This window comes from Heptranchias perlo, chromosome 6, assembly GCF_035084215.1.
Source record: "Heptranchias perlo isolate sHepPer1 chromosome 6, sHepPer1.hap1, whole genome shotgun sequence".
NCBI lineage: Eukaryota > Metazoa > Chordata > Chondrichthyes > Hexanchiformes > Hexanchidae > Heptranchias > Heptranchias perlo.
Window position 1 is genome coordinate 1,748,339 of NC_090330.1, and position 27,773 is coordinate 1,776,111.

At 54.0% G+C, this 27,773-nt stretch overlaps 1 protein-coding gene across 3 annotated transcripts in view; it reads left to right on the top strand.

Moving 5' to 3' along the window:
* The first annotated feature begins 7,491 nt into the window (after window positions 1–7,491).
* The window catches only part of nup98 (nucleoporin 98 and 96 precursor), a 76,749-nt gene continuing 56,467 nt past the window's right edge, over window positions 7,492–27,773 (top strand). The window contains exons 1-10 of one of the 3 annotated variants that reach the window (XM_067985573.1): window positions 7,492–7,696; window positions 10,378–10,481; window positions 13,089–13,193; window positions 15,407–15,583; window positions 16,541–16,683; window positions 17,411–17,518; window positions 18,134–18,317; window positions 22,314–22,379; window positions 24,793–24,962; window positions 27,248–27,385. In XM_067985573.1, coding sequence (XP_067841674.1) covers window positions 10,406–10,481; window positions 13,089–13,193; window positions 15,407–15,583; window positions 16,541–16,683; window positions 17,411–17,518; window positions 18,134–18,317; window positions 22,314–22,379; window positions 24,793–24,962; window positions 27,248–27,385 — 1,167 coding nt within the window. In that variant the 5' untranslated portion in view covers window positions 7,492–7,696; window positions 10,378–10,405. The remainder of the gene's footprint in view (window positions 7,697–10,377; window positions 10,482–13,088; window positions 13,194–15,406; window positions 15,584–16,540; window positions 16,684–17,410; window positions 17,519–18,133; window positions 18,318–22,313; window positions 22,380–24,792; window positions 24,963–27,247; window positions 27,386–27,773) is intronic. The other 2 variants (XM_067985574.1, XM_067985575.1) reach the window with 2 other exon arrangements.

The window sequence follows — 27,773 nt, forward strand, 5'->3', positions numbered from 1 at the left end:
GGGAGAGCAGGAGGGTCACGGTCCTGATCCAGAACACTCTGTACCGGAGAGCAGGAGGGTCACGGTCCTGATCCAGAACACTCTGTACGGGAGAGCAGGAGGGTCACCGTCCTGATCCAGAACACTCTGTACGGGAGAGCAGGAGGGTCACCGTCCTGATCCAGAACACTCTGTACGGGAGAGCAGGAGGGTCACGGTCCTGATCCAGAACACTCTGTACGGGAGAGCAGGAGGGTCACGGTCCTGATCCAGAACACTCTGTACGGGAGAGCAGGAGGGTCACCGTCCTGAACCGGAACACTCTGTACGGGAGAGCAGGAGGGTCACGGTCCTGATCCAGAACACTCTGTACGGGAGAGCAGGAGGGTCACGGTCCTGATCCAGAACACTCTGTACGGGAGAGCAGGAGGGTCACCGTCCTGATCCAGAACACTCTGTACGGGAGAGCAGGAGGGTCACCGTCCTGATCCAGAAACACTCTGTACGGGAGAGCAGGAGGGTCACGGTCCTGATCCAGAACACCCTGTACGGGAGAGCAGGAGGGTCACCGTCCTGATCCGGAACACTCTGTACGGGAGAGCAGGAGGGTCACGGTCCTGATCCAGAACACTCTGTACGGGAGAGCAGGAGGGTCACCGTCCTGATCCAGAACACTCTGTACGGGAGAGCAGGAGGGTCACCGTCCTGATCCAGAACACCCTGTACGGGAGAGCAGGAGGGTCACGGTCCTGATCCAGAACACTCTGTACGGGAGAGCAGGAGGGTCACCGTCCTGATCCAGAACACTCTGTACGGGAGAGCAGGAGGGTCACCGTCCTGATCCAGAACACTCTGTACGGGAGAGCAGGAGGGTCACGGTCCTGATCCAGAACACTCTGTACGGGAGAGCAGGAGGGTCACCGTCCTGATCCAGAACACTCTGTACGGGAGAGCAGGAGGGTCACCGTCCTGATCCAGAACACTCTGTACGGGAGAGCAGGAGGGTCACCGTCCTGATCCAGAACACTCTGTACGGGAGAGCAGGAGGGTCACGGTCCTGATCCAGAACACTCTGTACGGGAGAGCAGGAGGGTCACCGTCCTGATCCAGAACACCCTGTACGGGAGAGCAGGAGGGTCACGGTCCTGATCCAGAACACCCTGTACGGGAGAGCAGGAGGGTCACCGTCCTGATCCAGAACACCCTGTACGGGAGAGCAGGAGGGTCACGGTCCTGATCCAGAACACTCTGTACGGGAGAGCAGGAGGGTCACCGTCCTGATCCAGAACACTCTGTACGGGAGAGCAGGAGGGTCACCGTCCTGATCCAGAACACTCTGTACGGGAGAGCAGGAGGGTCACGGTCCTGATCCAGAACACTCTGTACGGGAGAGCAGGAGGGTCACCGTCCTGATCCAGAACACTCTGTACGGGAGAGCAGGAGGGTCACGGTCCTGATCCAGAACACTCTGTACGGGAGAGCAGGAGGGTCACGGTCCTGATCCAGAACACTCTGTACGGGAGAGCAGGAGGGTCACGGTCCTGATCCAGAACACTCTGTACGGGAGAGCAGGAGGGTCACCGTCCTGATCCAGAACACTCTGTACGGGAGAGCAGGAGGGTCACGGTCCTGATCCAGAACACTCTGTACGGGAGAGCAGGAGGGTCACCGTCCTGATCCAGAACACTCTGTACGGGAGAGCAGGAGGGTCACCGTCCTGATCCAGAACACTCTGTACGGGAGAGCAGGAGGGTAACAGTCCTGATCCAGAACGCTCTGTACGGGAGAGCAGGATGGTCACCGTACAGATCCAGAACGCTCTGTACGGGAGAGCAGGAGGGTCACCGTCCTGATCCAGAACACCCTGTACGGGAGAGCAGGAGGGTCACCGTCCTGATCCAGAACACTCTGTACGGGAGAGCAGGAGGGTTACGGTCCTGATCCAGAACACTCTGTACGGGAGAGCAGGAGGGTCACCGTCCTGATCCAGAACACTCTGTACGGGAGAGCAGGAGGGTCACGGTCCTGATCCAGAACACTCTGTACGGGAGAGCAGGAGGGTCACCGTCCTGATCCAGAACACTCTGTACGGGAGAGCAGGAGGGTCACCGTCCTGATCCAGAACACTCTGTACGGGAGAGCAGGAGGGTCACCGTCCTGATCCAGAACACTCTGTACGGGAGAGCAGGAGGGTCACCGTCCTGATCCAGAACACTCTGTACGGGAGAGCAGGAGGGTCACGGTCCTGATCCAGAACACTCTGTACGGGAGAGCAGGAGGGTCACCGTCCTGATCCAGAACACTCTGTACGGGAGAGCAGGAGGGTCACCGTCCTGATCCAGAACACTCTGTACGGGAGAGCAGGAGGGTCACGGTCCTGATCCAGAACACTCTGTACGGGAGAGCAGGAGGGTCACGGTCCTGATCCAGAACGCTCTGTACGGGAGAGCAGGAGGGTCACCGTCCTGATCCAGAACACTCTGTAAGTCCAATTGACCCAATTACTGTCAGACTATATCCCAGATACCTTGTCGTGAAGATGATGATCTTTGAACAAGTAGGGGTCAAAGGTCTGGGAAGTCAAAGGGGAGAGTGGAGGGTGGGAGTTACTGGAAGCCATTCCACCTGGGCTAAGGACTACAGTAAGAAACAAAGACACACCTAGCGTGACAGCGACGTTCTCAATAGTGGTTTCTAACCCTAAAATAATCTCCTAACACCAACCTCTAACCCCTAACCCCAACCTCTAACCCCTAACCCTAGCCACTAACCCCTACCCCTAAAACCCTAGCCCTCACCCAAAAACACCTAGGAACAGGAGGAGGCCATTCAGCCCCTCAAACCCGTTCCCCGATTCAATTAGATCATGGCTGATCTGTATCTTAACTCTATCTACCCGCCTAAGAATACCCTTACCTAAGAAAAATCTATTGATCCCAGTTTTGAAATTTTCAATTGACTCAACAGCTTATTGGAGCAGAAAGTTCCAGATTTCCACTACCCTGTGTGTGAAGAACCCCTAATCCTAACCATTAACACTAACCTCTAGTCTAACTCTAAACCTAAACCCTAAACCACACAGTCTCAATAGCGCAATGCTGGGTCGACTGTGGTCACTCCGGATTGTGCCTTTTAACCAAAGCTGCCTCCTCCTCCTCCTCCTCCTCCTCCCCTTCTTGTTCCCTCTAGACCCACAGTGTGGTGTTTCAGGCGGGCAGAGCTCGGAGGCCAATAAACTGGTTAAATACCGGAACTCTCCAACCATCGTAGTAAGCCCAGGCACCTCATCCACTATCCTAAACATCCACCCCCCCGCGGGGTGCACTGTGGCTGCAGCTTGTACTGTGTACGGCCGATGTAAACTTGCCATACTGTAGTTGTCTTCTCCCGCTGCACAGCCTCTGCCGGAAAGTGTAAGAGATCTCGGAGGGTTGTAGGGGCTGGAGGAGGCCACAGAGATAGGGAAGGGCTTTGGCCACGGAGGGATTTGCATACAAGGCTACGGACCAAATGCTGGAATATGGGATTAGAGTAGACAGGGCTGATGGCCGGCGCGGACACGATGGGCCGAAGGGCCTCTATCCGTGCTGTATAACTCTATGACTCTATGACTCTAAGGATGAGAATCTGTTGGGTAAGAAGGGGAGGTCCTAAAAGGTGAGCTTTATGTATGAGATTGATCGATTTTCGTTGGGTGAGGGCATTAAGGGTTGTGGAACCAAGGCGGGTAGGTGGAGTTAAGATACAGATCAGTCGTGATCTAATTGAACGGCAGAACTGGCTACAAGGCTACGGACCAAGGGCTGGAAAGTGGGATTAAGCTGGATGGCTCTTTTTCGGCCGGAATCTATTATAAAGGATGTGATGACAGGACACTGAGAAAATAATAATAGGATTTGGCAGAGTCAACATGGATTTATGAAAGGGAAATCATGTTTGACAAACCTATTGGAGCTCTTTGAGGATGTAACTAGTAGAATAGATAAGGGGGAACCAGTGGATGTGGTGTACTTGGATTTTCAGAAGGCTTTCGATAAGGCCCCACACAGGAGGTTGGTGAACCAAGTTCAAGCACATGGAATTGGGGGTAATGTACCGGCATGGGTTGAGAATTGGTTAACAGACAGAAAACAGAGAGTAGGAATAAACGGGTCTTTTTCAGGTTGGCAGGCAGTGACTAGTGGGGTACCGCAGGGATTGGTGCTTGGGCCCCAGCTATTCACAATATATATCAATGATTTGGATGAGGGAACCAAATGTAATATTTCCAAGTTTGCTAGTGACTCAAAACTGTGTGGGAATGTGAGTTGTGAGGAGGATGCAAAGAGGCTTCAAGGGGATATGGACAGGCTAAGTGAGTGGGCAAGAACATGGCAGATGGAATATAATGTGGAAAAATGTGAAGTTATCCACTTTGGTAGGAAAAACAGAAATGCAGTGTATTTTTTAAATGGTGAGAGATTGGGAAATGTTGATGTACAAAGGGAGGTGCTGTCGAAGAAGCCTTGGCGAGTTGCTGCAGTGCATCCTGTGGATGGTACACACTGCAGCCACAGTGCGCCAGTGGTGTCCTTGTACATGAGTCACTGAAAGCAAACATGCAGGTGCAGCAAGCAGTTAGGAAGGCAAATGATATGTTGTCCTTTATTACAAGAGGATTTGAGTACAGGAGTAAAAATGTCTTACTGCAGTTATACAGGGCCTTGGTGAGACCGCACCTGGAGTATTGTGTACAATTTTGGTCTCCTTACCTAAGAAAGGATATACTTGCCACAGAGGGAGTGCAACGAAGGTTCATCAGACTGATTGCTGGGATGACGGGATTGTTGTATGAGGAGAGATTGAGTAGGCTGGGCCTGTATTCTCTAGAGTTTAGAAGAATGAGAGGGGATCTCATTGAAACATACAAAATTCTTACAGGGCTCGACAGGGTAGATGCAGGGAGGATGTTTCCCCTGGCTGGGGAGTCTAGAACGAGGGGTCACAGTCTCAGAATAAGGGGTAGGCCATTTAGGACTGAGATGAGGAGAAATTTCTTCACTCAGAGGGTGGTGAATCTTTGGAATTCTCTACCCCAGGGCTGTGGAGGCTCAGTCATTGAGTACATTCAAAACAGAGATCGATAGATTTCTAGATATTAAAGGCAGCAAGGGATACGGTGACAGTGCAGGAAAATGGCGTTGAGGTAGAAGATCAGCCATGATCTGATTGAATGGCGGAGCAGGCTTGAGGGGCCGGAAGGCCCACTCCTGCTCCTATTTCTTATGTTCTTACGGTGAGGTGAGACTGACTGCCCTCGACATCAAGGCAGCATTTGACCGAGTGTGGCACCAAGGAGCCCTAGTAAAATTGAAATCAATGGGAATCATGGGGAAAACTCTCCAGTGGCTGGAGTCATACCTAGCACAAAGGAAGATGGTAGTGGTTGTTGGAGGCCAATCATCTCAGCTCCAGGACATTGCTGCAGGAGTTCCTCAAGGCAGTGTCCTAGGCCCAACCATCATAAGGTCAGAAATGGGGATGTTCACTAATGATTGCACAGTGTTCAGTTGCATTCACAACCCCTCAGATAATGAAGCAGTCCGAGCCTGCATGCAGCAAGACCTGGTCAACATCCAGGCTTGGGCTCATAAGTGGCAAGTAACATTCGCGCCAGATAAGTGCCAGGCAATGACCAGAGAGAGTCTAGCCACCTCCCCTTGACATTCAACGGCATTACCATCGCCAAATCCCCCACCATCAACATCCTGGGGATAACCATTGACCAGAAACTTAACTGGACCAACCACATAAATACTGTGGCTGCAAGAGCAGGTCAGAGGCTGAGTATTCTGCGGCGAGTGACTCACCTCCTGATTCCCCAAAGGCTTTCCACCATCTACAAGGCACAAGTCAGGAGTGTGATGGAATACCCTCCACTGGCCTGGATGAGTGCAGCTCCAACAAACTCAAGAAGCTCGACACCATCCAGGACAAAGCAGCCCGCTTGATTGGCACCCCATCCACCACCGTAAACATTCACTCCCTTCACCACCGGCGCACCGTGGCTGCAGTGTGTACCATCCACAGGATGCACTGCAGCAACTCGCCAAGGCTTCTTCGACAGCACCTCCCAAACCCGCGACCTCTACCACCTAGAAGGACAAGAGCAACAGGCACATGGGAACAACACCACCCGCACGTTCCCCTCCGAGTCACACACCATCCCGACTTGGAAATATATCGCCGTTCCTTCATCGTCACTGGGTCAAAATCCTGGAACTCCCTTCCTAACAGCACTGTGGGAGAACCTTCACCACACGGACTGCAGCGGCTCAAGAAGGCGGCTCACCACCACCTTCTCAAAGGCAATTAGGGATGGGCAATAAATGCCGGCCTCGCCAGCGATGCCCACATCCCGTGAACGAATAAAAAAGACAGGATGGGCCGAATGGCCTCCTGTGCATAAATTCCTATGATTCTAACAGGTCAAAGGTGACATGAGGAAAAACTTTTTTACACAGCGAGTGTTTAGGATCTGGAATGCACCGTCCGAGGGGGTGGTGGAGGCAGATTCAATCATGGCCTTCAAAAGGGAACTGGATAAGTACTGGAAAGGAAAAAATTTACAGGGTCACAGGGAAAGGGCGAGGGAGTGGGACTGGCTGGAATGCTCTTGCATAGAGCCGGCGCAGACTCGATGGGCCGAATGGCCTCTTTCCGTGCTGTAACCATTCTATGATGCAAACAGGTTCAAGGGGCTGAATGGCCTCCTCCGGTCCCCACATGGAAAAACTCGGAGGGATTGCCCTTTTAAGAGGCGGGGCTAAACCGAGTGACGTCACGGTGATTGGCGTTTGCCGTTTTCCCGCCGGCGGGATTGTTTGAACGGGGCCGGGAGGGGGCGGGGACTTTATCCTCCAGCCAATCGCAGTGAGGGACACGTGTGATTGACGTGGCGAGCTTTCAAAATGGGCGGGCAGCTGCGAAACCAGCTGTTTGTTCCGATCGGGACCGGCGCTCGGGGGCCGCGGGCCGCCATTTCCTCGCACCGGGAACGCAGCGCGGGGGAGGAGTCAGTCCGCACCCCTCGTCGCACATTCGCCGCTTGTCCCCTGATTGACGTGCAGTGGGACCAATCGGATCTTGCGTTTTGCCTCTAAAATCCAACCCCCATGCCGCGGGTCTCAGTTTGATTGACAGGGTAACGGGCCAATGGAGTTGTTCAATTCGTGACCGGGCCCGCGGACGTTTCCTGTGGATTAGCCGATTCCGACCAATTGAAATTGAGTAGGCGGGGCTATTTCAGGGATTGACGTAACGGTTACCCAATCCTGTTAGAGAACGTTTTCTGATTGACATCACAAGCACCATTAACATGGTTAGGTTTTGACGTCACCATATGATTGACGTGCCGCCGGGCCAATCGACTGGCAGCATTGGACTCGAGTGACGTGTCGACTGACCAATCACGCCGTCGGAACGGGTATGATTGACGTCACGAGGGGCGTTTCTCTGCGTGTGTGGGCGGGGCTTTATTTTGCGGCCCAGTCGAGGTAAGTCTGGGAGCAGGAAAATAACAAAGTGCGTAGCGGCCGGGGAGAAGCGGCGAGCGGCCGGGCCGGGGAAACGAACCGAGGCACCGGTACCGGAGCCAGCTCACGGTGGTGGAGGAGGTGGCGGAGACCCGGTAATCGGCAGCGGGAGTGAGCGGCGAGGCCGCGGCCTGGAGCAGGAGGTGAGTGAGGCCTGAGGCGCTAGGCCGCGCACGGGGTCTCCAGGAAACCGCGGGGGTGGCCCCGGTCCTCGGGCCCGGAATCAGAGGCTGCGGAGGGGGACTGTTGGTAGGTCCGGTTCCCGGCTCGGTGTGGGTGGGAAAGGCCTGCTCCGGGTCCCGCCCTTTCACCCCGGGGTCGGTGCCCCCCCCCCCCCTTTCACCCCGGGGTCGGTGCCCCCCCCCCCCCTTTCACCCCGGGGTCGGTGCCCCCCCCCCCCCCCCCTTTCACCCCGGGGTCGGTGCCCCCCCCCCCTTTCACCCCGGGGTCGGTGCCCCCCCCCCCCCTTTCACCCCGGGGTCGGTGCCCCCCCCCCCTTTCACCCCGGGGTCGGTGCCCCCCCCCCCCCCCCTTTCACCCCGGGGTCGGTGCCCCCCCCCCCCCCCCCTTTCACCCCGGGGTCGGTGCCCCCCCCCCCCCCCCCCCTTTCACCCCGGGGTCGGTGCCCCCCCCCCCCCCCCCCCCTTTCACCCCGGGGTCGGTGCCCCCCCCCCTTTCACCCCGGGGTCGGTGCCCCCCCCCCTTTCACCCCGGGGTCGGTGCCCCCCCCCTTTCACCCCGGGGTCGGTGCCCCCCCCCCCCCTTTCACCCCGGGGTCGGTGCCCCCCCCCCCTTTCACCCCGGGGTCGGTGCCCCCCCCCCCCCCCTTTCACCCCGGGGTCGGTGCCCCCCCCCCCTTTCACCCCGGGGTCGGTGCCCCCCCCCCCCTTTCACCCCGGGGTCGGTGCCCCCCCCCCCCCCTTTCACCCCGGGGTCGGTGCCCCCCCCCCCCCCCCTTTCACCCCGGGGTCGGTGCCCCCCCCCCCCCTTTCACCCCGGGGTCGGTGCCCCCCCCCCCCTTTCACCCCGGGGTCGGTGCCCCCCCCCCCCTTTCACCCCGGGGTCGGTGCCCCCCCCCCCCCTTTCACCCCGGGGTCGGTGCCCCCCCCCCCCCTTTCACCCCGGGGTCGGTGCCCCCCCCCCCCCTTTCACCCCGGGGTCGGTGCCCCCCCCCCCCTTTCACCCCGGGGTCGGTGCCCCCCCCCCCCTTTCACCCCGGGGTCGGTGCCCCCCCCCCCCCCTTTCACCCCGGGGTCGGTGCCCCCCCCCCCCCCCCTTTCACCCCGGGGTCGGTGCCCCCGATCTCTTCTCTCGCGGAGTCAAAAGGGAGGGTGGCAAATGGTGATCACAAGACGAACGTCATAAAAGGGCCTTCAAATTCTTCCACGTCAACTCTGAGACTGAGTCACTTGGTTGTGTTGGAGAATGCGCAGCTCTCTGTCTTGTGGGTTAAAAATAATTTAAAAGCGCCCCAATATTTGTCCTTTTATTTAATTATTTCTTGGGATGTGCGCGTCACTGGCAAGGCCGACATTCATCCCTAGTTTGCCCCAAGAAGGTGGTGATGGGTCTTGAGTGGTTTCGCTCGGCCACCTCGGAGGGCAGTTGAGAGTCAACCAGGTTACTGTGGGGGACTGGAGTCGCGTGTAGGCCCAGACCGGGTAAGGACGGCAGGTTTCCTTTCCTAAAGGACATTAGTGAACCGGTTGGGTTTTTACGACAATCCGACAGCTTCGCGGTCACTTTTACTGATCGCAGCTTTTTATTTCCAGCTTTATTGCTTTAAACGGAATTCAAATTCACAAACTGCTCAGGTGGGATTTGAACTCACGTTTTCTGGATTGTTAATCCAGTAATATAACCACCTACCCTGCCGTATCTACAGTCTGAGGGAGTTAACGTCTGATTGTGTGTGGGGGATTTACCTGGCTGAATTACAGTCCTATGTGACCCTGAGCTGAGCTTCTGACCCCCATATCCTCTCCATCACCGGGACCGTCTACTTCCATCTCCGTAACGTCGCCCAACTTCAGGCGTCTGCTGAACCCTTCATCCGTGCTTTGGTCACCTCCAGACTTGACTATTCCTGTGCTGTCCTGGCCGGTCTCCCATCTTCCACCCTCTATAAGCTTCAGTTTATCCAAAACTCTGCCTGTATCCCAGCCTGTGCCACATCCCATTCACCCATCACCCTTGTGCTCGCAGACCTTCATTGGCTTCCCGTTCGGCAGCACCTTGAATTTAAAATTATCATCCTCTTGGTTAAATCCCTCCATGGCCTGACCCCTCACTATCTCTGTAACTTCCTGCACCCCAACAGCGCCCCTCCCCTCTGACTCTGGCCTCTTGTTTATCCCCCACTCCCTTTGCATCCCCCCCTCTTCCCGTTGGCAGCTGTGCCTTCAGTGCTGTGGGACATTTTTCTACGTTAAAGGTGCTATATAAATGCAAGCTGTTACGACGATGTGGAGAGCTGAAGTGTATCGGTATCTGTAAACTATAGGGAAAGAGATGCCACTGTAACCAATTCCCTTTAATGGATTACAATGCTTCATTTGTCCCTTTTAAACTGCTCCCAATCACTGCCAGTGACAGACCTGTACCCACCTGATAATCTCTTCCAAACATTGCCCAAGTTTGGGAAGATAGTTATACAGCTCGGTGTTTTTCACAGGTAAGATGGATTCGGAATGGACAATTTACGCACCCTCTTACACTAAGTACTTGTGACGATGTTTTGTTGGAGATTTGAATCCTGCCGGTTGCTGTTCCAGGGTTCTCGGTAACTCATTAAACCCGTGTTGCCTCTGTGTTTTCTTCACAGTCGCCTGCCATCTTGGTGACCTGGCAAGATGTTCAATAAATCACAGTTTGGCGCGTCCACCTTCGGGAACACAAGCGGGTTCACCACCTCAGCGTTTGGGCAAAGTAAGTTTGTTTTTTCTCCATTTCTTTTTGGGGAGGTGGGCGATACTGGCATTTATTGCCCATCAACCCCGAGGGCATTGAGAGCACAGTGTGGTGTGGGACTGGAGTCACCTTGAGATGGCAATTTCCCTTCCCTGAAAGATGCCAATGAACCAGTTGGGCCTTTATATCAATCCAGCAGCGGAGAGCCTGATGCATAGAATGTACAGCACAGTAACAGGCCATTCGGCCCAACTGGTCCGTGCCGGTGATTATGCTCCACACGAGCCTCCTCCTCGCTCCCCTTCATCTCACCCTATCAGCATATCCTTCTATTCCTTCCTCCCTCATGTGTTTATCCAGCTTCCCTGTAAATGCATCACTATTTTTTACACTGTTTACTGAATGAACAATGAGACACGCCCACCTTTGCCCCCTCGCCGCTGCCTTTGCCCCCTCGCCGCTGCCTTTGCCCCCTCGCCGCTGCCTTTGCCCCCTCGCCGCTGCCTTTGCCCCCTCGCCGCTGCCTTTGCCCCCTCGCCGCTGCCTTTGCCCCCTCGCCGCTGCCTTTGCCCCCTCGCCGCTGCCTTTGCCCCCTCGCCGCTGCCTTTGCCCCCTCGCCGCTGCCTTTGCCCCCTCGCCGCTGCCTTTGCCCCCTCGCCGCTGCCTTTGCCCCCTCGCCGCTGCCTTTGCCCCCTCGCCGCTGCCTTTGCCCCCTCGCCGCTGCCTTTGCCCCCTCGCCGCTGCCTTTGCCCCCTCGCCGCTGCCTTTGCCCCCTCGCCGCTGCCTTTGCCCCCTCGCCGCTGCCTTTGCCCCCTCGCCGCTGCCTTTGCCCCCTCGCCGCTGCCTTTGCCCCCTCGCCGCTGCCTTTGCCCCCTCGCCGCTGCCTTTGCCCCCTCGCCGCTGCCTTTGCCCCCTCGCCGCTGCCTTTGCCCCCTCGCCGCTGCCTTTGCCCCCTCGCCGCTGCCTTTGCCCCCTCGCCGCTGCCTTTGCCCCCTCGCCGCTGCCTTTGCCCCCTCGCCGCTGCCTTTGCCCCCTCGCCGCTGCCTTTGCCCCCTCGCCGCTGCCTTTGCCCCCTCGCCGCTGCCTTTGCCCCCTCGCCGCTGCCTTTGCCCCCTCGCCGCTGCCTTTGCCCCCTCGCCGCTGCCTTTGCCCCCTCGCCGCTGCCTTTGCCCCCTCGCCGCTGCCTTTGCCCCCTCGCCGCTGCCTTTGCCCCCTCGCCGCTGCCTTTGCCCCCTCGCCGCTGCCTTTGCCCCCTCGCCGCTGCCTTTGCCCCCTCGCCGCTGCCTTTGCCCCCTCGCCGCTGCCTTTGCCCCCTCGCCGCTGCCTTTGCCCCCTCGCCGCTGCCTTTGCCCCCTCGCCGCTGCCGCTGCCCCCTCGCCGCTGCCGCTGCCCCCTCGCCGCTGCCGCTGCCCCCTCGCCGCTGCCGCTGCCCCCTCGCCGCTGCCGCTGCCCCCTCGCCGCTGCCGCTGCCCCCTCGCCGCTGCCGCTGCCCCCTCGCCGCTGCCGCTGCCCCCTCGCCGCTGCCGCTGCCCCCCTCGCCGCTGCCGCTGCCCCCTCGCCGCTGCCGCTGCCCCCTCACCGCTGCGAGATTGTAAGAGCGAGTTGCACCAGGATATGCTGACTGTCGATCCGAGGGTGGGAATAACGAGAAATCAGTTTGAAGTAGATTTTGTGGTGCTGGGTATTGTAGGAGGAATGAGTGAATTTCTGTCCTTGGGATGTGACCTTCTTGAACCTTTGAGTAGTTGGTTTTGATGCAACTGAGTGACTTGCTGGGCCATTTCAGCGGGCAGTTAGGAGTCAACCACGTTGGTGTCGGGTTGGAGTCACGTATAGGCCATGCTGGATAATTTTCTCTTTATTACGCTCCTGTGAAGCGCCTTGGGACGTTTTACTACGTTAAAGGCGCTGTATAAATGCAAGTTGTTGTTGTAAGGACGGCAGGCTTCCTTCCCGAAAGAACATCAGTGAACCAGTTGGGTTTTTACAACAATCCGACAGCCTCACGGTCACTTTTACTGATTTCCGCTTTTTATTTCCGGATTTATTCTTGTAATCTGAATTCAGATTCTCAAACTGCCCAGGGTGGGATTTGAACTTGCGTCCTCTGGATTACTAATCCAGTAACAGAACCCCATCGTCACCGTGCGATTTCTGTAAGCCCAGTTTCCTCACTGTTCTAGGGGTGCAGGTCAGGTTAAAGAGGTCCCCTTAATGTGCAGGAGACCGCCTAGATTGGTGAGAGAGGAAGGGAAGATGAGCTAAATCTGCTGGTAGTGACAAGGTTGGGCATTGAAGGCCTGTAGAATGTGGGAGGAAGGGAAGACCGGGGAGGAAAGGTGTTCACGACTTTTTTTTGCCTTGGAGAAGAGAGAGTGCAAACACAATTCTCCTGTTCTCCCCTCTGGTTCTTTTGCCGCTCACCTTAAATCTGTGTCCTCTGGTTACTGACCCTCCTACCACTGGAAACAGTTTCTTCTTATTTACTCTATCAAAACCCTTTGTGATTTTGAACGCCTCTATTAAATCTCCCCTTGGCCGTCTCTGCTCTAGTGAGAACAAGCCCAGCTCCTCTAGTCTCTCCTCATCAGTGCCCTAATCCCCCTGCGACCTCCTGTTTTTCAGATACCGCGACTCCTGGGTTCGGTGGGTTCGGTGCGACGACTGCTGGCTTTGGTGCAGCCACCAACGCTGGCGGCGGACTCTTCGGGAGCACGCAAAACAAACCAGGTCAGGAATGGCTTCTCTCCGTCCTTAACCCCGGCTTCCTGCCAACTTTGTGATTGAGGCTTGTGCGGTGTTTTTGACTGTGGACAAAAAGAAAAGAAGGAACTTGCATTTATATAACGCTGTTCATGGTCTCAGGACCTCCCAAGGCGCTGGACAGCCACTCAAATACTTTAGAAGTGTAGTAACTGTTGTAATGCAGGAAACGCGGCAGCCAATTTGCACACAGCAAGATCCCACAAGCAGCAATGAGATAAATGACCGGGTAATCTGTTTTTAGTGATGTTGGTTGAGGGATAAATATTGACATGGGGCACAAGTGGAAATGGCATCTAAATCGATTTGTTTTAATGTTCTTGGGATGTGACACCCCTGGAAAGACAGTTTGTTGCCATTCCCTATTTACCCAGAGGGCGTTGAATCAACTACAAAGTGTGGGACTGGAGTCACGTGGGCCGGAATGGGTAGGAATTGTAGGTTCCCTTCTCTGGAGGACATTATTGAACCAGTTTGGGTTTTTGCCAGAGTCAGCCGTGGCTCAGTGGGCAGCACTCTCGCCTGTGAGTTAAAAGGTCATGGGTTATCCCACTCCAGAGACCCGAACCCATAATCCAGGCTGACACTCCCAGTGGAGTACTGAGGGAGCGCTGCACTGTCGGAGGGTCAGTACTGAGGGAGCGCCGCGCTGTCGGAGGGTCAGTACTGAGGGAGCGCCGCGCTGTCGGAGGGTCAGTACTGAGGGAGCGCCGCGCTGTCGGAGGGTCAGTACTGAGGGAGCGCCGCGCTGTCGGAGGGTCAGTACTGAGGGAGCGCCGCGCTGTCGGAGGGTCGGTACTGAGGGAGCGCCGCGCTGTCGGAGGGTCGGTACTGAGGGAGCGCCGCGCTGTCGGAGGGTCGGTACTGAGGGAGCGCCGCGCTGTCGGAGGGTCGGTACTGAGGGAGCGCCGCGCTGTCGGAGGGTCGGTACTGAGGGAGCGCCGCGCTGTCGGAGGGTCGGTACTGAGGGAGCGCCGCGCTGTCGGAGGGTCGGTACTGAGGGAGCGCCGCGCTGTCGGAGGGGCGGTACTGAGGGAGCGGCGCGCTGTCGGAGGGGCGGTACTGAGGGAGCGCCGCGCTGTCGGAGGGGCGGTACTGAGGGAGCGGCGCGCTGTCGGAGGGGCGGTACTGAGGGTGCGCCGCGCTGTCGGAGGGGCGGTACTGAGGGTGCGCCGCGCTGTCGGAGGGGCGGTACTGAGGGTGCGCCGCGCTGTCGGAGGGGCGGTACTGAGGGTGCGCCGCGCTGTCGGAGGGGCGGTACTGAGGGAGCGCCGCGCTGTCGGAGGGGCGGTACTGAGGGAGCGCCGCGCTGTCGGAGGGGCGGTACTGAGGGAGCGCCGCGCTGTCGGAGGGGCGGTACTGAGGGAGCGCCGCGCTGTCGGAGGGGCGGTACTGAGGGAGCGCCGCGCTGTCGGAGGGGCGGTACTGAGGGAGCGCCGCGCTGTCGGAGGGGCGGTACTGAGGGAGCGCCGCGCTGTCGGAGGGGCGGTACTGAGGGAGCGCCGCGCTGTCGGAGGGGCGGTACTGAGGGAGCGCCGCGCTGTCGGAGGGGCGGTACTGAGGGAGCGCCGCGCTGTCGGAGGGGCGGTACTGAGGGAGCGCCGCGCTGTCGGAGGGGCGGTACTGAGGGAGCGCCGCGCTGTCGGAGGGGCGGTACTGAGGGAGCGCCGCGCTGTCGGAGGGGCGGTACTGAGGGAGCGCCGCGCTGTCGGAGGGGCGGTACTGAGGGAGGGGCCGTCTTTCGGATGGGACGTTAAACCGAGGCCCTGTCTGCCCCCTCAGGTGGATGTGAACGGTCCTATGGCATTATTTTGAAGGAGAGTAGGGGAGTTCTCCCCTTTGTCCTGGCCAATATTTATCCGTCAACCAACATCACTGAAACAGGTGATCTGGTCATTATCTCATTGCTGTTTGTGGGATCTTGCTGTGTGCAAATTGGCTGCCGTGTTTCCTACATTACAACAGTGACTACACTTCAAAAAGAACTTCATTGGATGTAAAGCGCTTTGGGACGTCCTGAGGATGTGAAAGGCGCTATATAAATGCAAGTCCATTCTTTCTTTACGATTGTAAAGCAGCTTTGTTACTCGTGTTGAACTCCAGAGCCCATCCCATCAACTCCAAAGTCGCACTTCCTCTGTGGCCAAACCCGCTAATGATCTTCAATATTCTCTTTCCAGGCGGGCTGTTCGGGTCCAGTGGTTTTGGGCAGCCAGCAACATCGTCTGCCAATGCCGGCTTTGGGTTCGGCACATCGACCTCCAACAGCCTGTTCGGGGGCACCAGCACCGGGGGCCTCTTCTCCAATCAGCAGAGCAATGCCTTCACGCAAAACAAACCTGCTGGAGGCTTTGGAAGTAAGCATGGCTTTTGTCGAGGAGGGCTTTAGAGCACAGCGAAGGCAGATTCCACTTGAACTTGAGCACTGTAATGTAGACCGGCACTCAAAGGCAGCACTGTATTATCAGAGGCACCCCGCTTCAGATGAGTGCTGTTCTGGGTGCTCACTTGGGCGTTACAGGTCCCACGCCACTGTCTGGAGTGCGGGGAGTTCCCCCAGGTAACGGCGCAGCATCCCTCCCTCAACCAACCCCCGGGTAAAGGGGGGCACCCTGGTCATCTCATTGCTGATTGCTGGATCTTGCTGTGCGCCAAGCGGCTGCATCGTTGTCACAAAAGGTAGTTCTTGCACTTCACAGAACAGTGGCAAGTCTCGTACGTGCTGCAAAATGCAAGGCTTCCCTTGTATTGTCTGTGGAAGGACCAGGCTTGATGGGCTGAATTTACGTTGTCAGCCCTGGCTCAGTGAGTAGCACTCTTGCCTCTGAGTCAGAAGGTCGTGAGTTCCAGTCTCGCTCCAGAGATTTAAGCACAAAATCCAGGTTGTGCTATTCCCATTCCCAATCCAGTACTGAGGGAGTGCTGCACTGTCGGAGGTGCTGTCTTTCGGATGGAACATGAAACCCAGGCCCCGTCTGTCCTCTCAGGTGGTCATGAAAGAACTATTCGGAAAAGAGCAGGGGAGATCTCCCTGGTGTCCTGGCCAATATTTATCCCTCAACCAACATTACTGAAAAAAACAGATGATCTGGTCATTATCACATTGCTGTTTGTGGGATCTTGCTGTGCTCAAATCGGCTGCCTCGTTTCCTACATTACAACAGTGACTACACTTCAAAAAGTACTTAGTTGCCTGTCAAAGCACTTTGGGATGCCCTGAAGTCGTGAATGGCACTGTGGAAATGCAGGTTTTTTTTGAATGCCTCTGGGAGTCTACTCGGGGAATTCAGCCACTGTCCCTGTTCCCGTTTCAGCTTTCGGAACCAGCACCACCGGAGGCGGTCTGTTCGGGACCACCAGCACAGCCTCCAATCCATTCGGGGGTACGTCGGGGACCTTGTTTGGGGGAACCACCTTCAGCACTGCCGCCCCGACGGGAACGACTGTTAAATTCAACGTGAGTATCGACGGTGGGGGGAGGGAAACTCGCGGCCTCGGTAGTGTCGAACTGTGCGCCATCCGCAGCGACTCTAAGGGGTAAATTGGTCACTTGAGGGGTGGGGGGAGAAAGAAGAATGTGACTGATATGGGCCCACGCAGTAACACACTGCAAGCTTCCCGCAGTCTGTCGGATGGGACACTGGCCTTGAGGCTCTTAGTGACACTTAGCAGTAAGGTAGGAAAAGCATCCATCGTATTCTGAGCAGAGCTGGAAATTTCAGAACCAGCGGCCGATGCATATTAATAACCGCTGTACCTCTGCTGGTGTCAGATTGACAACAGAAAAGGCCAAACAATGTAAGTCTGGGCATCCCTGGACAGCCTGCAGAGTATAGGCATCACCCATCGCGGTACTGAGACACTCTGGCCGGAGGGGAGAGAGTTGGACTTCTCACTCCTGATCACTATCCAGTGACTCCTGCCGGGCAGTGTGAGTGTGAACATCGGGTGAAGACGTGAATCTGCTCGGCTGTGAGGGCCACCCACGGTCACAAAGCTTGCTGACGCTCGCTGTTTAAGCTCACACATGGCCACTTGGAAGAGGTGCCCCGAGCAAAGTTTAGCCCCTTTTTGGGAGAGGGATTTCGTACAGGGTGTGGTTGCTGTAAGGTCCACACAATATCTCTCACCAGCGCCCAGCTGCATTAACCCCGCTATATTTGTTTGCCTTTAATATGCTGCAGCCCCCAACAGGCACAGACACGATGGTGAAGTCTGGAGTCAGCACCAACATCAGCACCAAGCACCAGTGTATCACAGCCATGAAGGAGTATGAGACCAAGTCACTGGAGGTGAGTGTGATGGGGCGCTTTTTAAAAAAAAAATCAATCTGGTCGCTGGCAAGGCCGCCGTTTACTGCTCATCCCTAATTACCCAATTCTGTAGCAGTTTTATACAACGGAGTGTCTTGCTGGGCCCATTTCAGAGAGCAGGTAAGAGTCAAGAGTTGGTGAAGGACTGGAGTCACATATAGGCCCGGACTGGAGTCACATATAGGCCCAGAGCGGGTAAGGACGGCAGGTTTCGTTCCCCCAAAGGGCATTAGTGAACCAGTTGTTTTTTTTTATGACAATCCGACAGTTTCATGGTCACTTTTACTGAGACCAGCTTTTTATTTATAGATTTTTTAAAAAAAAACATGAATTCAAATTTTCAAACTGCCCTGGTGAGATTTGAACTCTCGTTCTCTAGATTAGTCCAGGCCTCTGGATTACTAGTAACATAACCATTACACCACCATGTTATCCTAACCGGTTATTCTTCACAAGCCCTCGGTGGGGTAATGTGCCAACACTTGCTGTCTGGGTTGATACGTCAAGACCGCCAGCTTGATATTAGGCGGCTGGCACTGAGTATAACCCCAGCAGCAGGAGCTAACTCCCTTGTGCGGTTGTTTTTTCCCCTAGGAGCTGCGTTTGGAGGATTACACGGCCGGCCGCAAAGGACCACAGGCCCCGCTGGGGGGAGGTGGCGGTTTGTTCGGCACCTCCACCGCGACATCCAGTGCCGGCACTGGTCTGTTTGGAGCCACTCCGGCCAACGCCACCGGAGGATTCAACTTCGGGCAGAATAAAACCGGCTTTGGAACAAGTGAGTTCGTCCTCAGGCCGCGGGTTTTGTTTTAGGGAGGTACGTGGGGGAGCTGCAAGTATCACGTCAGTGAGAGGGCAGGTGATTGTTGGACTGAGGCCCCCACGATGCATCCGTCACCCTGTGCTCGCTGACCTACGTTGACTCCCTACGAGTGGTTCAAGCCTCACTCCAGAGACTTGAGCCCCATAAGCTAGGCTGACGCTCCCAGTGCCAGTACTGAGGGAGTGCTGCTCTGTCGGATGAGATGTTAAACCCAGGCCTCATCTGCCCTCTCAGGTGGACGTAAAAGACCCCATGGCACTATTTCGAAGAAGGGCAGGGGGAGTTCTCCCCGGTGCCCTGGTCAACATTTATCCCTCAACCAACATCAGTAGAACAGATTATTTGCTCGCTATCACATTGCCGTTTGTCAGACTTTGTTGTGCGCAAATTGTTTGCCGTGTTTCCTAAATTACAACAGTGACCGTACTTTTTATTTTAAAATAACGCTTTGGGACGTCCCGAGGTTGTGAAAGGCTCTATAGAAATACAAGTCTTTCTTTAGAATGGGGTGTTGCAGCTCTTGGTCTTTGTGCGCAGCACGGAATTCCAGTCTCGTTTCCTGTTAATTCCCTTCTATCTCGCACTGCTTCTATTAACCGATCCTGGTGTTCTGATTCAGGATTCATCCGCCAAAGAGGCAACAGCCCTTTTCCAAACCTACAGGCCCGCAAATTTCAAACGGGGCAGACCAGCCAGTGAGCCAGCGTAAGGGCAAGTGAGGCTCTATCCTGGGCCTCGTGGGCTGGATAGCCAGGGCTCGAGGAGCAGGTGGTCACCAGGCCATGGTTTGGACAGCCCCCGATGGGGAACTCTCTTTGCCTCGAGCCTGTTTTTGATGGATGGAGGAGGGAAAAGGACTTCACAACGTCCTCCAGTATAACCGCCGGGAATGTTGTGGATTCGAGTGCCTCCCGTCAGTCCTGTTTCTGCTGGGGGTTTTGCTCAGATACAGGTGCCAGGAGCGCCCTGGTACCTTGTCCATATTGGCTGCTTGTCCAACAAGAGCTGGGCAAAGTGTGTCAGGAGAATATTTGACCACAGGAGCATTACAGCAGAGCTGGACCTGGTCCTGCCAGCCTCCCATCTCCCACCCTCCGTAAACTTCAGCTCATTCAAAACTCTGCTGCCCGTATCCTGACTCGCACCAAGTCCCAATCACCCCTCACCCCTGTGCTCACTGACCCACATCGGCTCTTGGTCCGGCAGTGCTTCGATTTTAAAATTCTCCCATCCTTGTGTTCAAATCGCTCCATGGCCTCGTCCCCATCCTATCTCTGTAACCTCCTCCAGCCCTACGACCCTCAGATCTCTGGGCTCCTCCAACTCTGGCCTCCTGCACATCCCTGATTTCCATTGACGGCCGTACCTGTCTAGGCCCTAAACTCTGGAATTTTCTTTCTCTCTCTCTCTCTCTCTCTCTCTCTCTCTCTCCCTTTAAGACGCTCCTTAAAAACCTACCTTTTGGACACCTGTCCTAATATCTCCTTACGCAGCTTGGTATTAAATTTTGTCTGATAACGCTCCTGGGAAGCGCCTGAAGACGTTTTACTACGTTAAAAGTTCTGTATAAATACAAGTTGTTGTTTTCAGCAGGGGTACTGGGGAGTGAGCAGGAACCATGACTTTGTCTCCTTCTCTCTCCTTTAGTCCAAGAGGTCTAGGGGCCAATTCACTCCCCCAAGTTGAGATCGGCTGAATCTGCACAGCCTGGGAATTGAACCATGGAACCTCCTGGACACCTGTGTTCAACTACTCACGGTCTTAAGCAGCTGAAATTACTGGGAGCCTTTTTTTTTTGGTTTGTTAATTAAAATCAAAACCTTCCCCATAACTGCTTCTTGCACCACCACCCCTATTCATCATGGGCAGGCCTGCTCCTGCTCCTGCCCCTTGCCCAACATCTGCACAGATTACCTTTTCCAGCAGGGGTCACGGGATAGCGGGTGAAGGGTGGGAATCCTGGCTTAATACTTTCTCTTTCCCTGCCTTGAGATACTGCAGCTCATCACGGTGAGAGCCATATTCCCTTTACAGCCTCTCTTTTCTCTTCCCCCGCCCCCCCCAGAGTTTGGAACTAATTATGTGGAGCGGAGGAGGGAAGCCAGGAGGTCTCTTGCTACCCACTCCTGTGCAGCCTGTCGTGCCACAATCTGGATCATTCCATAATGGCTTTTAGTGTCATTTAATTTTCTCCTCCCACCTGCAGCCCATACAGTGATTCACTTAAACACATTTCACCAGGGTTGTCGTGACTTGTATGTGGTTCAGTCAAGCTTTTCATTGTGAGAGTGTGAGGGTTAAGCCAGGGATGAGAACAGGAGGAGGCCATACAGCCCCTCGAGCCTGTTCCACCATTTAATGAGATCATGGCTGATCTGTGCCTTAACACCATTTACCCACCTTGGTTCTGTAACCCTTAATCCCCTTACCCAACAAAAATCGCTCAATCTCAGCTTTGAAATTTTCAATTTACCCCCATCCTCAACAGCTTTTTTTCTGGGGGGGGGGGGGGGGGGGGAAAGAGAGTTCCAGATTTCCACTCCCCTTTGTGTGAGGAAGTGCTTCCTGACATCGCCCCTGAACGGCCTAGCTCTAATTTTAAGGTTATGCCCCCTTGTTCTGGACTTTCCCCCCCCCCCCCCCCCCGAGGAAATAGTTTCTCTCTCTCGACCCTATCAAATCCTTTAATCACCATAATTAGATCACCCCCAAATCCAGTTTGTGCAACTTGTTCTCGTAATTTAACCCTTTTAGCCCCGGTATTATTCTGGTGAGTCTGCACTGCACCCCCTCCTGCAGCTCACATCGGGCAGTGATTCCCCCAGTGCGTGTGCAAAGGGGAGCCACACCAGGGATGCTGCAGCACTGACTGACGCTGCTTTTCCATTAGTCGCGTTGGTTGGGAGAGATTCCAGACCAACCCGTGCTTTGCTCTCTTGCGTGTCAAGCTGCGTTGACTACTGCGCGAGTGCTGCATTAGTGACAGTTTGCACAGCCGGGGCAATCCCAAAGTAAACTTGAGTAAGATTTGTCCGAGGGGCCAGCAGGTGTGTTCCCCTGTTACTGCCACCTACGCAAGATGTACCATTGAGATCCCGCAGCACTAACACAGCCGTATAGACACACGGCTCCTTGTACCTGCTCTGCACAGTGGGAAACGGCGACCAGAATGCATGGATTTTTTTTTTAAATTAATAATTCTCAGGTTGTGGACGTCACTGGCAAGGCCAGCATTTATTGCCCATCCCTAGTTGCCCTGAGAAGGCGGTGGTGGGTCACCTTGAACCGCTGGTTTGATGCAACGGAGTGTCTCCCTGGGCCACTTCAGAGGGCAGTTAAGAGTCAACCATGTGGGTGTGGGACTGGAGTCACATATAGGCCCAGACCGGGTAAGGACAGCAGGTTTCCTTCCCTAAAGGACATTAGTGAACCAGTTGGGTTTTTACCACAATCTGACAGCTTCATGGTCACTTTTACTGAGACCAGCTTTTTATTTCCAGGTTTTCTTAAAACTGAATCCAATTTGGGATTTGAACTCACGTTCTCTGGATGATTAGCCCAGGCCTCTGGGTTACTATTGCAGTAACATAACCACTACACTATGGTGACGCCTTGCCAAAATGGGCTGACTTGGAACACCAAATCCATGCCCAATCTCTTGATGATTGGGAGGGGGAAGCATACATTTTCATTTAAAAAAAAAGAAAATTCATGGCTTCCTTTGTCGTATATACTTCATAAAATACTGCCTATTTTCCGCACTCCTTTACTGAAGGGTGTGATTTTTCAACCTTTGGGCAACTTGCATGGTTCCTTTGAGCAGCACCGACCATTAGCCAGCCTGTGCTCACGGACCCCTAGGTGTAGATTTGTCACCTTGTTGCCGCTTTAGATGTTCTGTGGTATATTTTTTTAAAAATCCAAACTTTATGAGTGACTTCCTCTCATCAGACACTGGGCTCCTTTCGCAAGTGGGTGTGCTGGGAACTGTGTGTGGGTCCAGTCTTCAAAAAGCAGGTAGGCACTTTCACCATAAGGTTCAAAAACGTTGATGGCAGCTGTGATTGTGGGTAGTGGGCTGGTCGATTACCAAGTGTCTTTTTACAGGAAGTCAAAACTACTGCCGCTCGATCTCACTGGACACGCCGGCCAATGGGAAAAGCACAAACTGGCCTAGGGCCCGGCTCCCATTTCCCTATCTACACCCCTCCTCCTGAAACCATCGACTCCCTCGCTAATACACTGGCCCCACGGGCACCGGCAGCTCTCCATTTCTTGCACGGGGAGCACCAGCAGGCTGTTTGACTGTGACTGCATCACAGCCAAACCCCGCCCCTCGTCCTGGCCCGATACCCACAGGTGTGCACTTTCCAGAGCTGGGTAGCCCCATGCCCAGCTTCCAGGCGCGCACTGTGGGTCAAACGATTCAGCCCTCTTAATAAACGCAGCAGTCTTATTTCTGCAAGCTCTCAACAATTGCAACCTGTGTCCCTTTTACAATCTGCTACGTGTTATGGTCTTGTGTCAGTATGTGTTCTGTGGGCTGAGCACAGAATAACAGAACGGTACCTCTGTTCAAGGAGTGCCTGTACTGGTATACGTTCAGAGAAAATATTCTCCTGCGGAATTGGGACGTGCTCCGTGGTTTCTATAATTGAGTGAATTAAAGGGACCATCGGAGAGGTGGAAACTGTGAGGAAGCTTCTTCACGCATTCAGCTCTGAGGTGCGGGACAACCTGCCCTTTTCCTCCGACTTGGCTTTATAGGGGCCAGAAGTGTACAAGGGCTTAAAGGGAGAGGGGAGAGCGCCGCTGTCAGGCCTCGTCACAAATGCGCTGAACTGTTTTGGGTAAAGGAATAAAACTTGATCCAAGTGTATTGCTTAAATGGTCATTTATTTTATTCATTCTCGGGATGCAGGCATCACTGGCAAGGCCGACATTTATTGCCTATCCCTAGTTGCCATGAGGTGGTGGTGGTGGGCCTTCTGTTTGATAGAACGGAGTGGTTTGCTAGGCCACTTCAGAGGGCAGTTAAGAGGCAACCACATTAGCATGGGACTGGAGTCCTATATAGGCCCAGACCGGGTAAGGACGGCAGGTTTCCTTCCCTAAAGGACATTATTGAAGCAGTTGGGTTTTTACGACAATCCCGACAGCTTTGTGGTCACTTTTACTGGTGCCAGCTTTTTATTTCTAAATCTTTTTAAATCTGAATTAACATTCCCAAACTGCCCTGGTGGGATTTGAACTGGTGCTGCCTGGATTACTAGTCCAGTAACACAACCGCAACAAGACTGTACCCTTTCCCCCTCCCCCAAAAAGGGATGTCTCTTTTTAAAAAAAAAACAGAGCAGCAGAAAACTTGCCATCTGCATGTCTACAAGTGGAAGGTGAAGCTTTGAATGTCCTGTCACCGAGGGATGTGGGTTTTGGTGACATTTCCATATCTTCGCACTGTCATAGAGAGGCACGACTCCCAGGGACTCGCCTCGTGGGAGGTCAGCGTTTGAGTGAGTTCAACCTTTCGTGGAGGGTCAGAGTGACTGAGTCTGGCATCTATCTGCTTTCGGATGCAAACCAGAAAGGGTTAAGCTCCCCTTCTAAATGGTGATAACTGAGGGGGAATAGATTCTTAGGCATTGCAACCTCCCTGCATCGCTGCTAGACAGAAGGGCTGGCTCTTCCTCGTTCACTGCTGCCCACTGTGCTTTACCTTTTGTATTTGGTATTTTTACCAATGCCCACACTTTATAACTGATCTGAGTGCACCTCGCACCTTCCCCCCTGCTGGGGGACAGGATCTGCTGTATATACCACCTGCTCCTTAAACCTGGCACCTAAGCTAAGGGAGTCCTTTACTCTTGACTGGGCATTTAATTCAGTCAGATGACACTTTCACAAGACTGGCGGAGCAGGCTCGAGGGGCCGATTGGCCTACTCCTGCTCCTATTTCTTATGTTATGTACTGTTGCCAGATTACATGGAGCTTGAATGCATGTTTAACATTGGACCTGAACTCCCTTTAAACTTGGCAGAAATTGAAAATGAATGAACGGTTTAGACACTGCCCTATATTACAGGGGGATAATAGATGTAGCTAACTCTGTACATGTTTGTGGGAGTGTTGTATGTTGGGGTGTTTCTTTTTTTTTTACAGAAAATGTACCAGCTCCAGTCAGGCCACGAGCTGAGAGGTAGGTCTGTGTGAGTGTGGAAAGGAGTTTGAAAATGTCTGGGGTGGGAACGTTGAGAGGTTTTGTTGATGATTACAAGAGGGTGGACAATTGTGTGACTGGGGGAGGAGGTGAAATCCAGTGGGCACAAAATGCCGCGTTTGGCCATTTTATTTGGTTTCATTTCCCCTCCCGCCGCTGCCGCCAAGGTGCAGTTGCTTCTTTTGCTGATGTTGGGATGTCTTGCCTTTCAGGTACTGGAGCGTTTGGCACTGCCACGGGGGGCCTGTTCGGGCAGGCACAGCCCCAGCCCACCACCGGCCTGTTTGGCAACAAGCCCTTCGGCCTGGCTACCACCACACCCAACACCGGCTTCAGCTTTGGCAACACCAACACCATGGGTCAGCCCAACACCAGCAGCATGGTAAGATAGGGAGGGGGGGGGTGCGGAGCAGCCTGTCTCGGTCTCCGCTTCACTCACTTGCTAATGTTTAACTTGCCCATCGGGGCGGCCTTAGAGGGTTAAATGAAGGACAGGTTGCAGAGACTTGTATTCCCTCGAGTTTAGAAGATTAAGGGGTGATCTAATCGAGATGTTTAAGATGATTAAAGGATTTGATAGGGTAAAGAGAAACTATTTCCTCTGGTGGGGGGAGTCCAGAACAAGGGGGCAGAACCTTAAAATTAGAGCCAGGCCGTTCAGGGGTGATGTCGGGAAGCACTTCTTCACACAAAGGGGAGTGGAAATCTGGAACTCTCTCCCCCCAAAAAGCTGTTGAGGCTGGGGGATAATTGACAATTTCAAAACTGAGTGTCATAGATTTTTGTTAGGCAAGGTTATTAAGGATACGAACATATGAATTAAGAGCAGGAGTAGGCCATTCGGCCCCTCGAGCCTCTCTATCATTTGATAAGATCATGGCTGATCTGATTGTGACCTCAACCCTACTTTCCCGTCTCCCTACTATAACCTTTGACTCCCTTGTTAATCAGGAATCTATCAACTCAGCCTTAAAAATATTCAATGACCCTGCCTCCTCCGCTCTCTGGGGAAGGGAGTTCCACAGACTCACCACCCTCAGAGAAAATATTTCTCCTCATCTACGTCTTAAATGGGAGACCCCTTATTTTCAAACTGTGGCCTCTAGTTCTAGTCTCTCCCACAAGGGGAAACATCCTCTCAGCTTCTAGTCCCCTCAGGATCTTACATGTTTCAATAAGATCACCTCTCATCCTTCTAAACTCCAGTGTATACAGGCCCAACTTGTCCAACCTTTCTTCATAAGATAACCCCCTCATCCCAGGAATCAGTCGAGTGAACCTTCTCTGAACCGCCTCCAAAGCAATTATGTTCTTTCTTAAATAAGGAGACCAAAACTGCACACAGTATTCTAGATGTGGTCTCACCAACGCCCTGTACAACTGGAACAAAACATCTCTACTTTTATATTCCATTCCCCTTGCAATAAATGACAACATTCCATTTGCCTTTCTAATCACTTGCTGTACCTGCATACTAACTTTTTGTGATTCATGTACTAGGACACCCAGATCCCTCTGTACCTCAGAGTTCTGCAATCTCTCTCCATTTAAATAATAAACTGCTTTTCGATTCCTCCTGCCAAAGTGGACAAGTTCACATTTTCCCACATTATACTCCATCTGCCAAATTTTTGCCCACTCTCTTAACCTATCTACATCCCTTTGCAGACTCCTTATGTCCTCTTCACAACTTACTTTCCTACCTACCTTTGTGTCATCAGCAAATTTAGCAACAATACATTCGGTCCCTTCATCCAAGTCATTGATACAGATTGTAAATAGTTGAGGCCCCAGCACTGATCCCTGTGGCACTCCACTCGTTACATCTTGCCAACCTGAAAATGACCCATTTATGCCTACTCTCTGTATCCTGTTAGTTAACCAATCCTTTATCCATGTTAATATGTTACCCCCTACACCGTGAGCTCTGATTTTGTGTAGTAGCCTTTGATGTGGCACCTTGTCAAAAGCCTATGGACTTCCTCAAGGTGTGAAAGGCATTGTATAAATGGCCAAAGAGAAAAAATTGGTCCGCTGATGACTTGCACAACTTGTCTATTGGGAGTGATGAGCAATGGGGTTTGAGTGATGATGGAGGCTGGAATTTATCCTGTGGCTGGCCAGCAGGACTGCAGGCGGATGTAACTGGTGCCTGTTACCACCAGTGTGCTGTGCCTCAGTGGGTAGCACTCTCATCTGAGTCAAAAAGTCGTGCGTTCAAGTCCCACTCCAGAGACTTGAGGCCATGTCCAGGCTGACACTCCCAGTGCAGTACTGAGGGAGCCTTTAAATGGTTCGTCTTCGGTTGAGACATTAAACCGAGGCCCTGTCTGCCCCCTCAGGTGGACTTTAAAGATACCGTGGCACTTTCTCGAAGAAGATCAGGAGAGTTCTCCCCAGTGTCCTGGGGCCAATATTTATCCCTCAACCAACATCACTAAAACAGATCACCTGGTCATTATCACATTGCTGTTTGTGGGATCTTGCTGTGTGCAAATTGGCTGCCTCGTTCCCTACATTACAACAGTGATTACACTTCAAAAAGGACTTCATTGGCTGTTAAAGCACTTTGGGACATCCTGAGGTTGCGAAAGGTGCTATATAAATGCAAGTTCTTTGTTTCTATGTGTGTCTCTGAGCTTTAACCTCGCCCTCTGCTCCCCACAGAGTTTATTCGGAACTGCCCCCGTCTCGCAGTCGGGGGGGATTTTTGGGACCAACACCAACACCAGCACCGGGACTGCGTTCGGTGCAGGGACCGGCCTGTTCGGCAACACCAATGCTGCTTTCGCCAATGTCGGCGCCGTAAGTACATGCCGTGCCGGGGTCCGTGCCGTCGACCGGGCTGCTCTGGGGCCGAGCACGATTTGTGGTCCCCCTGGAAGGAGTGAAGTGAAGGCAGCCGATCTCCCCCAGTCCCACAATAATCGTTAAAATTCACATCACTAAAAGTAGCGATGCAGGTTAATAAGGCCAAAAATACAGAGGCATTGGAGATGGTGCAAAAAAGGATTTACTAGGATGATACCAGATCGAGAGGTTATAACTATCAGGAAAGACTGAACAGGCTGGGGCTCTTTTCCCTAGAAAAGAGAAGACTTGAGGGTTGACCTGGGAGAGGCCTTTAAGATTATGAAAGGGTTTGATAGGGTAGACGTAAAGAAAATGTTTCCACTTGTGGGGGAGACCAGAA